The sequence below is a fragment of the Aotus nancymaae genome, unplaced genomic scaffold, assembly GCF_030222135.1.
Source record: "Aotus nancymaae isolate 86718 unplaced genomic scaffold, 86718_ANA_hifiasm-v0.15.2.pri h1tg000062l, whole genome shotgun sequence".
NCBI lineage: Eukaryota > Metazoa > Chordata > Mammalia > Primates > Aotidae > Aotus > Aotus nancymaae.
In genome coordinates, this window is record NW_026988476.1 from 994,573 (window position 1) to 1,011,546 (window position 16,974).

Below are 16,974 nucleotides of genomic sequence, written 5' to 3' on the forward strand. Positions count from 1 at the left end.
TACATAATAACATGGTTGTTATTGTTGTTGTCACTGTTACTTAATCTTACTACTACTTAGTCTCTGCCACAAGCTCCCTGCTCAGTCTTGCTCTCTCCTCCCATCCTCAGTTTCTTCATCTATGAAGTACAGTGATCTGTTGTATGAAGTACATGATCTGTCAGAGCCCTGCTGGTTCAACTTCCGGTCATCACCTTGTTCTTTCTGTCTTCCCCGTTGCAGCTGGAGGGATGTGGGTGGAACTGCAGGAAGCACTAACGGAACACTAATGAGATACATGCATGACTTAGAGGTTTCTAGGAATATATGGAGGAGGGAAGAACTCGGCCCAGACTGCAGAAAGCAGAGGCAGGGAATGAACTTGCCCTGGGAGAGGGCAAGGGGGTGGAGGGTTTCCCATACCCTCACCCCCAGGTTTTAGAGCTGAAAAGTGCTAGGAAGGTTTTCCTCCCTCTCCCCCTCCCCTCTCTGGTCCCAACCTTTCCTCTGGGCCCCAGTCTCCCAGATGGTCTAATAGGGAAGAAAAGGGGAAAATCCGTATCCAATCTCCTCTATTCAGAGCAATGGGAAGGCATCTGCATCTCAATCTTATCTTTGTGCTGAGTTGGGCTAAGCTTGGCCCCCCAAGTGGTAAGTGATGGGTGGGTGGGAAGATGCCTTCACTGCCTCCAAGGAGAAGCCCACCGCTGGGCCACCATATTCGGTGGCCCTGGGCAGGGACAGGAGAGAGCTGCCCCTGCAATGCCTTTCCCTCCCTGCCAAACTGCAGACAGTACACGCTCTTCCCTGCTCTTGCTTTCCCCTCTATTTCTAATTCTTTTATTTTCCTTCTCTTTTTCTCCCCCTCTCCCAGATAGGTAGCCAAGTGGAGACTTTGAATGGAGGCAAGGATAGAGGGGATCCAGAGAAGAGGATCAGCCTGAACCCCATTCCCCAAAGGTCCTCATGGACTGAGCTGGAGGTGGGGACTAAGGGAAGCATCGCCTTCTCTCCCGCCCGCTGTGGCCCCTTGCTGTCAGGCCTGGGCTGGGGGAAGCTGCCAGGTGCCTGTCATCGCACTGGGCTCTGGGCTTCAGACTCTGCCCTGGCCATCTTGAACCTCTAGAATTTGTTACTCTGGAGCCGTTCAGGACCCAGAAAAACTGCCTCCCACAGCCCCAACTCACAGGAGGCTGGTTTGCAGCAGGAAGACAGCTTAATAATTTATAGCCTGAAAGTGCTCTCCCTAGTAAGGAAGCCAACTCAGGAAACCAGATTAAACTGGGAGGGCCGCTTGGAGAGCTTGGAGAGTGCGCATGGAGCCAGGGCTGTGGAATGCAACGATAGGGCTGGAGCTTGGTAGTGTAGTGTAGTGGCCCGAGGTGTGGGCTTGTGCAGCAGACAGTCTCAGATTCAAATCCCAGCTTCACAGGCAGTCGCAGAGGGACCTTGGGCAAGTGCCTCAGCTTCGAGAATGATGCTCATGTAGCACCTCTCAGCCTTCTTGCAACGCTGCTGTGAGACCTTGCAGGGAAAGAGCTTACTTAGCCCTCAACACTGCCAATGTGCTCCAGGCATTTGTACCCAGGCCCTCATCTTTTAGGGTCGTAACTTGTCTTTTTCTTCCTGATTACACTCTTTCATGGATTTTTTTCGCTAAAAAGAAAAGAGGTCTGAGGTTACTCTGGAGAGGACTTCCTTGTTGGCCGAAGTTTAGTGGTCCCATGGGCCACATGGTTTCCAACCGGGTCCTTCAGTCTCCCTGCATCTGTCTGGAGCCGAGGCCTGCAGTTGGGTTGGGGAATTCTCCACAAGGGTGCAAATGAGGCTGAGATCCAGTTGCTTTCTGGGTGAAAGACCAGCTTCCCAATGTCTAGAGTTGCCCTGCTGACAAATGGCCTGCTCCAATGCACCTGTCCCCTTGCTCACTGCCACCAAACTTCCCAAAGCATGAACGGATCCAACCACATCTTTCCACTGTCCCATACTATCCAAAGTCTTCCTCTTCAGCAGAAGGAAACCTCCTGAATCTTTGGGTTTGCCCTCAAGTCTCACTGTGATTTGGCCTCGGTCCTCCTTTCCAGACTCGTCTCCCTCTCAGCCTCCCTCTGCCAGCTTCTCCAGATCATCAGGGGATGGGCCAGGGCCAAGTCTTTCCCCTTGTGTGCCCTCTGGAATGCTCTTCACCCCCGATGGCCGGGGAAGCTCCACCCTTGTTTCCTTCAAGAGAGTTCCACCTTCTACACGAGGCCTCTTAGACGCCCTCCCAACTGCAGCCTGTCACCCACTTTCCCAGGGTGTCTTTTCGCTTTTAGGGCACTCTCACCGGTTGCTTCTCGCTGCTATACCCATGCGTCCATCTTGCTGAACCCTGCAGGAGGGCCTGGCCCAATGCATCCCTATGCTGAATGGAACGGTCCTCAGTGCGGCAACTCAGCCGCCACCCACCCCAGAGTGGTCTGGACAGTCCCCTCTCTGGCAAGGGGGGGGGAGGGGAGGGCACAGTTGTGCGGGGTAGGGGGGGCGCCTGTTGGGAGGCCAGTTTGGGCTCTGTGGGGAATTCAGCTCTAACACACACTCTCTTCGCCTCTGTCTCCGTATCCTTCGCCCCTGAGCAAAGGGAGCGGTTCCCTCTGCAGCTGCGGGGCCTCCAGACTGCTCCAGCCTTGGCTCCCGCCCCACTTCTCTGCGCTCCTTCACTGCCACTAGCCAATTTCACCCCCTCCCCCTGTTTCAGCGAACCCTCTTCCTACTCTTTGCGCTGGGAAAATGAGCCCTGGAGAAGTCCCATACAAGGCAGGGAGGCCTCAGGGGGTGTGTGCGTGGGCGTGCATTCTCTTATACACGTGCACGTGCATTCACACGCCTCCAGGCACCGTTAGAGTGACCCCAAACCCAGAACCCACAGGGAATTGGGGCAGCAGCGTGAGAGAAGAAGGCAAGAGCAGCTCTGGCCTAAGATTTGGGAAAATGCTTTCTTCACTGCTGAAGCTTTCCCAAAATAGCAGGAGTCGGCTGGCGCTGCATCTCCCCTCCCCGCCCCAGAGCACCCTGCCCCAGCTCCAATGCCAAGCAGGCCCAAGGCAGGGCAAGACACAGGCCTTCTGTGCACCCTTCTACATCCAGACCCCAGGTCACGGGTCGCTGTCTCTGCTCACTGGGGACCTGTCTCCTCTCCTCTTTTAGACTGCAAGCTCCTTGAAGGCAAGGACTATGCTTTTGTCTTATGAACCTCCCTCCTCCCCACTTTGCGGTCTATACAGGGTCCAGCACATAGTAGGTGTTCAGTAAATGCTTAGTGAAGTATTGTATAAATAAGGAACAGATACTTAGGTAACTAGTGGAATGTTTTATGTATACTAGTAAACTAATATGAATGGATTTCATAAAGAGTCTACTCGGTACCAGACTTAGTTCTGGGTGTATCAAAGCATCCTCTCTAAGCAAGAAACTATTAACCTTATTTTGCAGGTGATGAAACCAAGGTTTGCAACCAGGTAGGGCGGCCTCCCAAGCTCAGGGCTTTCTATGATACTATATAACCCTCGGATTGATTGGATTGGCTATGCACTGCTGGTGGGGAATTCTGGAATTATTTAAACATCAAATCAGACTGACTTGTTAGAAATAAAAATTTATGTTTGTCTTAGGAGTATTTATTTGGTGGTATGTATGAGAAACCAAATTGTATGGGATAGGAATTATATTTAGTTAATATAATTGAGATGTGAAAAGTAAGGGCTTAAACTACTTAGGAGTGTATTATTCTCTAACAATAATAATAGGACTTATACATACCTACTTTGTGGCAGATGCTGTTCTAGGCCTGTTAAACAAAATAGTTTATTTTATCTCCACAACAAGCGTGAGCTGGGTGTTATTATTCTCCCCATTTTGCAGAGAAGGAAACGAGACACAGCAAGCAGAGGAAAGGTGCCTGAAGGTAGAGAGACTAGAGCTGCTTCCATCTTCAGCATCCCAGGTTCCACCTACCTTAGCATATGGCTGAAGGTCACATCCTTTTTTTTTTTTAGAGACGGTCTAAAAAAAGAAGAAGATGATGATGATGACTACTTCTTCTTGACTAGGCTCAACACCTGTAATCCCAGCACTTTAGGCAGTCGAGGTGATAGGATAGCTTGAGTCTAGGAGTTCGAGACCAGTCAGGGCAACATAGTGGACTCTGTATCTACAAAAAACACAAAATTAGCGAGGCATGGTGGTGTGTGCCTGTAGCTACTTTGGAGGCTGAAGAGGGAGGATCATTTGAGTCTGGGAGGTTGAGGCTGCAGTGAGCTGTGATCATGCCACTATACTCCAGCCTAGATGGCAAAGTGAAACCCTGTCTTTAAAAAAAAAAAGGATGACCACCCCACAGGGCCCACATTTACATATTCCAGTTTCGTCTACAAAGACTGACCTGACCTGGGAGTTTACACACACGTACATTGCCATGGGAGAGACCTGATTTGTCTGTTTTGATCACATGACCATCCTTGTACAAGCAGGTGTGGCTGGAATGGGGACCCCATGGTACATATGAGGCTACTGGGGCCTACCCCTTTGACTATGAATGGAGAGATGATTTCCATAGATGGGGAATCCTTGGGAGTTCGGAAGTCACCTCCCAAGTCTAGAACTTGTCTCAGACCCTGTAATATTTTCAGTGATAGGGGGACTGCCCACTCTTTTTTTCCGTATGATACCTGCAGTTGTCCTGAAATTTGCAAAGCTGCAGATGTGGACTCCTTGCTCTTGCCTCACCTGGAGGGAAGGTAATTGAGTAGAGGAGATCCCAGATCCAGACTTTGCTCCATCCCTTCCCCACTCGTCATGTCCTGTCCCTCCCTTCTCTTCTGAAACAGCAGACAGACGTGCTGTGCTGGGGGCCAGGTGGATGCAGTAATATTAATCTAGTAATTACTGATTCAGGAGGGACTTGGAGGACATATTTACATAAAAATCAGAATGGGAATGCAACTTCTGCTGCAGAACTTAGGTACCTTAAGGCCTGGGGTTCAGGGTAAGAAAAGGGACCCAGGATATGCTCCTAATTCAGGCCCCTGGAGCTCGAGATCTGGCCATGTAGAGGGCCAGGCCTGGGGCTCTGAAGGTGGTGATCAGACCTGAGGTGGGGAGGCAGGGAGGCCTGGGAAGGGAGCACAGGTCAGCAGGAGGGTGGGGAATAGCCAGGGGAGGGCAGTTGTCCTGGCACCTTGGATGCCCTTAGGGGCTAACAGGAGAAAAGCCCCAGTGAAGGGCTAAAAAGCTGCTATTTTCGAATGCACTGAGTATCCCTAATTAGGCGTTCTATCAGTCAGGGTCCCCCGGGAAACAGATGGCACACTCACATGGGGCAATGTGAGGGCAGTTTAATAAAAGAAATGTTTACAAAGGTGTAGGAAGGGGCTTTGGGAACCATGTGGGATAACTCCCTGTGCAGTACCCAGGGGCTCGTAACCAAGGAGGCGGCACCACCCCTAGTTCTGAAGGGAGGATGGAGGGAACGATTGCCTTCTGTAGCCTAGAAGCAGAGGAGCTCTGGTCTGTCCAGGGATGCAGCTGTGCTCACTCTGCTGTCTTCTTCTGTTGGCCAAACCCAAGCAGGGCCTCCCTGGATGCAGTTCCCCCACATCCATCCACCTCCCAGGCACAGAGCAGGAGGAGAAGAGCCAGGGCAAATGTGGAGGTGCAGACTGAGGGCATCCAGCACGAGAGTCAGAGGGCAAAAGGAAATGTGCCAGTCCCTGTTCCTCTCTCCCCAGAGCACCAGAATAACTCATGCTAGTTGATTGCTCAGTGTCCGCCAGGTACCGTTCTAGGCCTTTTAAAGGTAATAACTCCTTTCATCCCCACAACTGCTAAATAAGTTGATATTGTTATTATCATCCCCAATTTGAGGAAACTAAGGCAAAGAGAGGTTAAGTGTTTTTCCCGGAGTCACATAGCTAGCAAGGAAGAGGGCTGGGATTGGGCCTCAGGTTGTTTGGCTCCAGAGATTTGGTCTTGCCCTTTTAATCCCTCTTCCCCAGCCCTATGGCCCTGTTTGAGGGGCTGGGGGTCAATGTCAGGAAAAGGGGTTGGTGGGCTCTAAGGATGGGCAGCAGTGCCAAACCCCATGCCCCAGGACGGACCCAGGCTAACACTGAGGAAAAACTCCATGTAAGTGACAGTCTGAAAAATCACTCCAGGGAGATTTAGAGGGTCTCTGCTAAGAGGGATGGTCAGGCCCTTCTTGGGAGGAGCAGAGAATGTACGTTTTGAGCTGGAGGATAAGGGGATCAAAAAGGTGCTATGGGTCCTAATTCTCTGTGGGGTGCAGACCAGGGAGGGAGGAGAGGGGAGAAGGGGCCAGTTGGATGTGCTGACTTCATCCTGTTATTTCCTTAGAGGTTTGCAGCCATTCAGTGATGGGTATTATTCCATTTCACACACATATGAAGAAACTTAGGCAGAAAGAAAGTAATCCTACTGTAATTTCCCAGTCCTGGAGTAAGGTAGTGACAATAGGAAGGGAAGAGAGAAGAAGGGTTGGGGCAGAAGTCTTAGAACAGGAAGGAGACCAACCCTCAAGCCCTCCAGCTTCCACCCAGGGGGCTGCTCATCACAATCACCTGGGAATTCCATACCTGCCAGCCCAGGACTCCATCCCTAGGGGGATGATTCTGATTTACCCCGGCTCCTGGTCAGGTATCCCTAATCTAGTTCAACCTTTCATTTCATTGCTGAGGAAAGTGACACCAAGAAGGTCACTCCGGATTAGAGACCTTTGAAAGAGATAGGGTCAGCCAGGCTTGGTGACACGTTGGATGGACTAGGGAAAGAGAGAGGAGGTGGGAGGTGACTCAGAGGGGACAAGTCAGGCCTCCAGACAAATGTTTGGGCTTCTTCAGGAGTTTTACTGAACCCAAACTAGTTTTTCTGAAGTTTCTAAAATCTAAAAACTTTATTGAGTAGCCAATATGTTTACCTGGTCACAAATGAAAATAGTATAAAAAGGTATTTACTGAGAAGTCTTGATTCCCATTTTGCTACTTATAGGTAACCTATTAAAATTAGTTTGGGTTTATTTTTCTAGTGTATATCAATGCTATTTTTCTAGTGTATATCAATATATATTTGCTAATGCAAGCAAATATAAATACATATGTTCTTATTTTTACCCTCTTATTTTCACAAAAAGTAGCATGCTACTAAGCTGTTCTGCACCTTGCTTTTTTCACTTAATATACATAGAGATTTTTCCCTATAAAAACCTGGGGAAAGCCTGGGCAGCAGAACAAGACCCCTCCACTTACAACAGAGCACGCCCCTGTGGCCAGGCACGATGGTGCTTGCCTGTGGTCCCCACTACTGGGGAGGCTGAGCTGGGAGGATTGCTTGATCCCAGAAGGTTAAGGCTGCAGTGAGCCATGATTGTGCCATTGCATTCCAACCCGGGCAACAGAGCAAGACCCTGTCTCTCTAAAAATGAAATAAAATAAATAGAGAAAATCTTCATACTTTTCAACAGCTGCATAATATTCCATTGTGAAGCTACACCATAGTTTATTTAGGAAGTCTCCTGTTTCTGGATATGTGGTTGTTTCCTGCTTTTCTGTTCTTTTTTTTTTTTTTTTTCTTTCTATTTTTTGAGACAGAGTTTCGCTCTTGTTACCCAGGCTGGAGCGCAATGGCGCCATCTCGGCTCACCGCAACCTCCGCCTCCTGGGTTCAGGCAATTCTCCTGCCTCAGCCTCCTGAGTAGCTGGGATTACAGGCACGCGCCACCACGCCCAGCTAATTTTTTGTATTTTTAGTAGAGACGGGGTTTCACCATGTTGGCCAGGATGGTCTCGATCTGAACTTGTGATCCGCCCACCTCGGCCTCCCAAAGTGCTGGGATTACAGGCGTGACCACCGTGCCTGGCCACCTTTCTGTTCTTTCAAAGAATGACACAATGAACAATCTCGTGCGTAAGTCACTTTGCGCATGTGCGGGTGCCTCTGTGGTCTGTTTTTGCCTCTCAACTATCTGTGAAGAAGCAGGTTTGATTTTTCAATTTATAATCTGTCACAGATGGATACTTATGTAAAATTCGATAAAAGTAAATTACTAGAGAAATGAATTGAAAGGAAGCATGCAACATACAAGCCTGAATTTTTTTTTATTAGATTCAATACACTTAAAATTACTCTGTCAAATTATTGTAAAGATTTTTAAACACTGACTCTCAAACCTCTGCATTTCTCTGACCGTGGAGTTGTTCCAGTGTGTGCATCGACACTGGTCTGTGGAGCACACTTTGAGGAGCACGAGTATAGATGCAAAGAATTAGGTTTGCTAGGTCAAGGGGAAATTACATGGGTAGTTTTGCCAGATGTTGCCAGGATAACCCCACAGGGATTGTGCCGTCTTGCGCACGCCGACCCCCACAGCAGTATATGGTAGTTGCTCTCTACCCACTGCTTCATCGAAAGACTGCAGCATCTAACTTGGATTTTTGCTAAACCAATAGATGAGAAGCGGTATCTCAGTCTGTTTTAATTTGTGTTACTCTTATTATGAGCGAGGATAAGTGTCGTTCATGTTTTAAACCCCTGTTTGTATTTATATTCTTTGCCTATTTTCTACTGGATTGTTAGTCTCTTCCTTCTTGATTTCTAGGAGTTGTATAATCGCCTGATGGATTCATCTTGCCCACTGTCCAGAAAAGCTGATGCATTGAGAACAGCAGATTTTTCCAATAGAGAAAGAATTTAATAGATGCAAAGCCAGCTAAGCAGACGGACAGGTGTTTATCATTACTCAAAGTGGCCTCCACCAGAATTCAGAGGTTAGGGTTTTTAAAGGATAGTTTGGGGAGCAGTGGGGCTAGGGAGGGGAGAGTGCTGACCGGTGAGGTCATGGATGAAATCATAGAAAATTGGAGCCCCTCTTCTTGTGCTGAGTTCAGTTCCTGGGTAGGGGATCACAAGAACAGATGAACCAGTTTACCAGTCTGGGTGGCACCAGCAGATCCAACAGAATGCAGTGTCTGAAAAATGCCTAGAACACCAATCTCAGGTTTTACAATCATGATGTTATGTATAGGAGCAATTAGGAATCTTGTGACATCTGGCTGGATGACTCCTGAGCCATACTTTCCTACCTGGTGGCTAACTTGTTAGTATTACAAAGGAGATCTGATCCCCAAGCAAGGAGGTGGTTTGCTTTGGGAAGGGGCTGTAATCTTCTTTGCTTCGAAGTTAAACTGTAAACTAAATTCCACAGTTAGCTTGGCCTAGGCCCAGGAATGACCAAGGGCAACTTGCAGGCTAGAAGCAAGATGGCGTCTGTTAGGTCAGATTTCCTGCACTTCATAGTTTTTGCAAAGGCAGTTTCAGTTCTATATCTATATTAGGAATATTAGTTTCTTGTCTGTGATATGAATTGCAAATATATTTTCTAGTTCATCATTTCCCTTATGATTTTGATTGATGTTGTTTTGCGGGAGAGGAAAGGGAAGTCCAGGTGTTTGTGATTTTAATGTAGTCAAATTTATCAATCTTTTCTTTGATGGCTTCTGGATTTCGAATCATGGTTTCCCATGCCAAGGTACAGAGGATCCTGCCAGAATTTTCTTCTAGTATTTTTATGATTTTTAGCCTCAACATTGAAATCTTTTGTCTATTTGGATTTTTTCCTAGTATATAAAGTATGAGTTATGGGTCCAGATTTATCTTTTTACAAATAATTACCCATGGCCTCAGCTCCGTTTATTAAAATCCCTAAGATACTACCTTTATCATTAAAACTAATTTTAAACCATTTGGGATCATAAATAGAAAAGGCACTGTAATTTGTCAGTTTTGTACAGAATACTATTACAAGGGAAATCAGCTTTCAGGGGATGATCTATATCTTTGCATTTACTAGAGCAGAGCAAACTCTGGGTAACATAAATACAAAAGAAATTTATTTTTCAAACCATGTGGGGCCACTGACAACCACAAGCAAATCGAGGGCGGCGGGCCCAGATGGAGGGAGCGCTTGGTGAGACTGCGTGTTTACGTTGCAGGTCTCCTCCCCTGTCTGCCTCCCGGAGCTAGGACTGCGGAGGGGCCCACCATGGTGGTCGCAGGCCCCCTGGCTGTCTCGCTGTTGCTGCCCAGCCTCACGCTGCTGGTGTTCCACCTCTCCAGCTCCCAGGATGTCTCCAGTGAGCCCAGCAGTGAGCAGCAGCTGTGCGCCCTGAGCGAGCACCCCACCGTGGCCTTTGAAGGTAAGAGCTGCTTCCTGTTTGGACCTGTCTCGCAATAGCGGTGTCCTGAAGGACTTAGGTCAGACCTTGGCAGGATGTTTTCCGGCTGTTGGATGTCCTTGGGATGTTCATTAACTGCTGGGTCCCGGGGTCCTGAGACTCTTCCTCTGGTAATGGATGTTTTAAAAGGATGGGTAGCAATGGACTGGAGGGGTCTAATTTTTGTCTCTAGGTAATTTATTCAGGCCCTTCATGCATGCCAACCTGGGGCGAAGGGAGTCTTTTGCTAGAAAAGGAAGTTGTGGATGCACTGGGTGTGGGTGGCCAGGGGTCTCAGCATGACTCATGCATTAGGAGATCTGTGGAAAGCTGCCTTCTGTTCTAAGGGGCTGCAGGGATCCCTCTCTTTAGGGTCTTGGGAAATTCCAGTGCAAGGGCCCTGGTGACTCGTAACTCCTTCTGTTTGTCAAGGGAGGGTGTGAGAATGTCCTATTAAAGTGTTTCCCGAACTGGGATCTGTAAATCACTGGACATGTTCCAAGGAGTCTGTAAATTCTTGATAAGAGTTTCTAAAATTAGTATATATATTCTAATACTTGCTAAAAAAAAAACAAAACACAAATACCAGAGCATCCCAGACATTCTGTCACGACCTGTTACCCAGTTTGGAAGGGGAGTTCCTGGCTGTGCTACAGTCATTAGTACTTCTTAACCCACCATCTACTTGGCAGCTCTCACTGGGATCTGCAGATGTAATCTCGGGGGTCCCCAGGTTCTTAAGTTTGATAGACACTGGCCGATTTCCTCCTCATAGTAACCGTGTCGGGGAGGAAGTGCAAGGAGACTGTCACTGCCATTTACAGATGGGAAGGCCTAGCATGACGGGCCATCCTCGGTGCTGGGCCCCTGACTCCACATGCAGTGCTCTGTCCACTGCCCACTGCGGAGCCCTCAGCTGCTCTACACTCTGGTGGCCCAGACAGGAGGACACACAGAGCCCCATCCTGCAGGAGTGGGTCAGGCAAGATGGATCAACCAATGAGACCTAGGATTTGAGAGGTGGGAGAGGCAGTATGCAGGAGAGTCTGGGGGCATTGCGGAAGGGTGGGATTCCCAGCTGTGGGCTGACTCCTCTCAGGGAGGAAGGTTTCTAGCTGTCTCGTTTGAGCTGGGATCCAAAGCTTTGAAGGCTTAAGTGGATTAAAGGAAATTAACAATGTCCTAAGCCTGCAAAACGCATGCACACCCTCAGACTTCTGATGGCTCCTGGAGTGCTGGTGGCTGTCACTGAAGAGAAGGACAGAGGGGGATGGAAGTAGTGGATTCTTAGGGCTACCACCCTCACATTGGGGCCCTAATGAAACATTTCCTCCCAGGGGCTTTGTTGGGGGGCACTATTGGCCTGGCTGAGTCTGGGGGCAGGGATGTGGAAGAGGAGCTGGGGAATCCCTGTCCCCCCACCAGGCTGGTCTCTGTCAGCGCAAATTGGGTTGGGGGAAGAAGTCAGAGAGGTGGGAGATGTCTGCCTTGTGTGCCTGGGTTCCTTGAGACTATTTTTGATCCTCAGGTATGAATTGAATGAATCTGACTTCTCACCCCACCCTCCTACAGAATGAAGGAATCCTCCTCCCCTTCCCCATTCTGACAGCTTTCAGTTTTCCTAACCATTTGCCGCATTTTTCTTGTGCCCTGCTTGGTACCAGGCACAGAAGGGTATGCTGTGGGGCCTCGGAGGCGAACAAGAGTTTCCTTTGCATACCTAATGATCTCATATTGTTGGTTAAAAGTCACTGCCTTTGGTCCCTCAGCCCAGCTGGCACTGGTTGTGCTCTTGTGTTCCCACATTCCTCAGTGTGGCTGAGCACATAGTAGGGACTCAGTTCGCACTGGGCAAAGGGCTGTGCTCTGGGGACGCTGCGTTGGGGAGAAGTGGCCCTAATCCAGGACAGCACCAACCCCAGCCTCCAAGCCCCCTAGGATGTCACACTTCCTTTCTGACCAATCTTTAGGCTGCCAGCCTTGTAACTGTGAGTTTCCCGCTCCCCTGACACCTGACTGAGCTGTGAATAACCCCTAAATACCGTAGAGGAGCTGCCAGTCACAGAATCTGGCTGCTGTTTTTCTGTTTTGTAAGGTTAAATTTTCTCCTGTGGGTTTCTCTTAAGGGGGGCCAAGCTGTGTTTCTCTTCATTTGCCAGTGTTACCTTTCTAGGCGTCAGGAGAAGCCAGCTTGGACTTAACGCTGGCAGTGGTTAATCCACAAGGTGGGTAATTGAATTGACTGTAATTAAAATCACAGGCGCGTCATGGAGAATGTCATTTTTCCCTTAAAGTCACCGTCCAAAGCCTTCGCCACACACTGAGCTCAGAACGTGTTTGGTGTTTTAAAGACAGCCTTCCCTCTGGTCCCCTTGGCCTGTTTAATACGAGCAGGCTGGTTCTCTTCCCCAAGGCTCCCCCAGGATCCCTGTCCTTTGCCCATCCCCTTCTCTCCCCACTTCCCCCATCCCCTTCTCTCCCCACTTCCCCCATCCCCCTTGCCCTTGTGGGCTGGGGCTAGGGGAGGGGGAAGGGAACTGGAAGAGGCCACTGCCCTCCATGCCCTCACTCCCACCTCCCCATTTTTATTCCAGCTTCTACCCTGTTTCCTCTTCTTTCCCCTCCTCCCCAAGAAAGGGCCTAAGTGAAGATGGAGCTGAGAGTTCCCAGATGGAGTACTGCAGGCCGGTCATGCCACCTCCTCCCTCATTCAGCTGCCTACATCTGGAATGCCGTTGTCAAAAGGGAAGGAGGGAATTAAGGTGTAACCTGTTTGCTGCTGTTAAGGAGCACTCAGTCTCGTAGGGACAGAGAAGACCCCACCCTACACACACACAAAAGATTTGACCACATTCAGAGTAACAATAACGTACAATGTAAATGGAATGGAAAAGATAGAATGTGAAACAAAATAAGATCAGGGTGGAGAGGTTGTAATCCAGGAAGGCTTCCTGGAGGAGGAAGACCCTTGGTTTCATTTCTAAGGTAATATAATATTTCTCCAGGATTTCTGAGAAGTCAGCTGAAAACCCAACCCATCAGACTCCAGATCCACTTCTTATCCTATATCATCCAAAAGCTGTCGTAGCTACATGACAATTCTTGCCAACCTATAGTCACCTGCTGGGGGCAGAGGCAGGCCCAAGGGGGTTGCTTCATTTTGCTGCAGTATTTCTTTCTTCTTTTTTTAATCATGCCTATCACAGTTTTCTGAAAAACATCCAACTCGCAAAACCTCCCGTTCTCCAGGGAGCGATTAAGTGTTTGCCTGTCGTGCAGAAATGAAGCGCTGCTTTTACTCTGTAGTGGAGGGATAATGAGCAATGATTTATTTCCCTTGGATTACACACACAGACACACTCTCTCTCTCTCTCTCTCTCTCTCTCCCCCCCCTTCCCTCCCTCCCTCCCTCCTCCCCCCACCTTCTGTGAGCCAGTTGCTAAGGCGGTGTGGGGAGAAAGCACAGTGCCTCCCGTTACCCCTGAATCTTTACCACCTTCGGCATGAAAGTTCCTCTGCTCCATGGCTCTCTCCTTACTGATGTCAATTCCCTCCTGTCTGTGGGCCACGCATGGGCTGAGGGAGAACTATCAGGAGGCTGTGAACCAAGAAGGGAGAAGTGTGTCTCCAGCAGGAGGGAGGCCCTGCCAGACCATTCTCCATCCTCCCAGAGGCTGTGAGGTCTCCAATCTGCCCACCCAGTCCCTCTGAAAGGCCTCGATTAGGAACAACCTTCCTTGGAGGCAGGGTGGACACTGACCGCCCAGTCTCAGCACTTCTCACCTCTGCAGGATCTTGTCTGAAAATCCAATTCCCCTCATACAAGAAGGGATTGAGGATTATTCATATATATGTTCAAACACGGCTAAGTGCTGGACTGAGCCTAGAGATCTAGGAAGCAAAGTCTTTCTTGGCTCCCAGGGCAAACTACCAAGCTAGACACACAGTGTGGCAGTAAAAGTAAAGTAGAAGACTGTGGAAGCCCTTAACCTGGCTTGAAGCAAGCAGGGAAGGCTTCTTGGAGGAGGTAGGGATGGGGGTGAACAGGAATTGTTCCATCAAGGGAGAACAGAAGCACAAAGGTTTGCAGGCTCTTGTGGGATGGATTTGGGGAAGTGTGAAGTGTTTGTTTAGTGTGGCTGGGGTGGAGAGTTTAGGGTATGTAAAAGGCGAAGCATCGTTCTTTCAGGGGATCAGTAAATAATCACTGTGCTAGGAACTGAACTTTGGAAGACAGTGAGCCAGAACCCAAGGGCCTTTGCAGAAGCTGGACTTTTCCTGGGGGTAGTTGGGAGCTGTGAACAGCTTCTGGGCTGGAGAGTGACATGACCACATTTGCATTTGAGAGCAAGTGCTTGGGTTGCTTTGTGGGAAATGGACTGGAGGGGCAGGCGTGGAAGCCAGGCTGGTTAGGAGGCTGTTGGCACTGCTCCAGACAAGAGCTGGTGGTGGCTTGGATGGGGGTGGGATACAGCAGGAAAGAAGTGAATGGATTTCAGAGGCAGTTTAGAGGTAGAACAGGCAGGATTTACCGGCGTGTACTGATGTGGCTGGTGAGGGTCTGCGGGGAGTCAAGGGCGAGTATAGGTGTCCCTTTGTGCCTCTGTGGGAAGGATCATGCCCTCCTCTGAGCTAAGGAATGTGGCAGGAACAGTGAATGCAACACCCACTCCCAAGTCCCTGGGGCCACACAGAGGTGGGCACCCCACTTTCCTCCGACTTTCACCCTCCGTCCTGTGGTCTGCTGTGGGTGCAGCGGGGAGCTCCTGGCCCGACAGTAACCTCAGGGTTGCCTCTCCCTCCACCAGATCTGCAGCCATGGGTCTCTAATTTCACCTACCCTGGAGCCTGGGATTTCTCTCAGATCGCCCTGGACCCCTCCAGGAACCAGCTCATCGTGGGGGCCAGGTAACGAGGGACAAGAGGGTTGGGGCTGGAGGTGTAGGGGCTTGGAGCTGGGTGGAGGGAATATTTTTCGGGATGAATTCACCTGGGGAGACCCACGTGCTGAGCCCGTCCTCTCTGCTGGGCCCTCTCTGTGTGGATGTCTGTCCCCTACAGAAGGAAGCGTGTTTGGGTTGGGAGGGGGCGAGGGTGACTCTTGACCTCACAATCTCAGTCAGCTGCAAGCCTCTGTGGTTGGCAGTTAGTGAGGGCAGGGACGCCTGCTGGCCACCTCCTGACCTGTCCCTGCCTAGCGGCCCGGATGGCTTCCTGGGCCAGCTCCCTGGGAGCTCAGTGGAGAAGGTGGCCAGGAGCCCCCTGCCGGCCAGCCGGTGGCTTGCATCTGGGACAGCCGGGTAGGGGTAGAACCCTCCCTGAAGGACCTCACTTGCCTGTGGCCTGACCTCTTAGCCCACTATTCAGATCCAATATCCAACAGACAATACTCTCTGGGGGGACCTGTGAAGAGTCTCTGGGTTGGACTAGGAGGAGCTCATTCCTCATGAAGCCATAGACCATCGGCTCTGGTAGGGAGGGGGCTTAGAGAGGGCTGACTCTAGCGGCTCTCACGGTGCTGTCCCTGGCCCCACAGCACCTGATAATGTGTTGGAAATGCAGATTCTTGGGTCCGCCTCAGACCTTTTGAGTCAGAAACTCTGGGAAGAGGCAACCTGTGTTTTAGCAACCCTCCAGGTGGCCTGATCACACTCAAGTTTGAGAATTTCTGGTGTCATCCCACCGTCCTCATTTTAAACAGGTGGTAGCACAGGCCCAGAGAGGGGAAGGTGACCTTTCCAGCATCACACAGCGTGATGACTTCAGCATGTGGGGACTAGAGCCAGGTCTCCTTAACCCAGGCCTAGAGTTTCTCTGCAGGTCGGTCCACCTCATCGCCTGGGACTGCACTGGTATTTTTCAGCTCTATAGCCCAGAGGTTCTGACTCGGTGGGTGTAGGGTTGGGGAGAGGGTGGCCACTGGGTCGAGCACTTCTGAGCCACGCTGTAGCTGACCGTCCTTGCCCTGGAGCTTTCTTTAGTGTCTCCACCCCTTCATTTGCTGTATAAAAATGAGGCCAGTCAAGAATAGAGCTCTAGACTAGGCTCGAATGAGCTGGGTTCCTGTCCTGGGGGATCTTGACCTTGGCGCCTCCGTTTCCTCATCTGTAAAGTCTGGGTTACAGTCTCTGTGCCGCCAACCTCACAGGGCTGCTATAAAGCTGGGCCTGAAAGGATTTTTCTTTTCATTTTTTAATTTTTAAACTAACTATTTTGTCTTATGGTAGGACATTCAAAAGGTGCAAAGAAGTACATGGCGAAAAGCAGGGCCAGCCCCTCAAACAGGCAGGACCCCTGACTGAAGGTGCACCCGGTGGTGAGGTTCTTGATCCCCCAGAGGAGTCTGTCCATATGCAAGTATACAAGAGGATGGACTTTATTTTCCCAGTAAAGAGAGTAATTGTTTTACTCTCTATTTTGAGATGATTGTAGATTTACCTACAGTTCCCATATGCCCCTCATCCAGTTCCCCCCAAGGCTAACATCTTGCATAGCTGTAGGACAACATTACAATCAGGAAACTGGCCTTGATGTGATCTTCAACCTAATTCTGATTTTACCCCTTTTACATGTGTACCTTAAAAAACCCAAATCGTAGCATCTGAACCTTGTGAAAGCATTTCAAAAGCTGCCATTTATTCCATACTGGCCACGTGGCAGGCACTACTTTATGCGCCATAGATGTAGTCAGTCAGTTACTGCAGGTAGTAAATCACACATATATTTAATCTAA

At 49.7% G+C, this 16,974-nt stretch overlaps 1 protein-coding gene across 1 annotated transcript in view; it reads left to right on the top strand.

Annotated features, from left to right (window-relative positions):
• The first annotated feature begins 10,019 nt into the window (after window positions 1-10,019).
• The window catches only part of SEMA5B (semaphorin 5B), a 41,001-nt gene continuing 34,046 nt past the window's right edge, over window positions 10,020-16,974 (top strand). Inside the window, exons 1-2 of the mRNA XM_064365756.1 lie at window positions 10,020-10,223; window positions 15,050-15,149. Of these exons, the coding sequence (XP_064221826.1) occupies window positions 10,070-10,223; window positions 15,050-15,149 (254 nt within the window). The 5' untranslated portion in view covers window positions 10,020-10,069. The remainder of the gene's footprint in view (window positions 10,224-15,049; window positions 15,150-16,974) is intronic.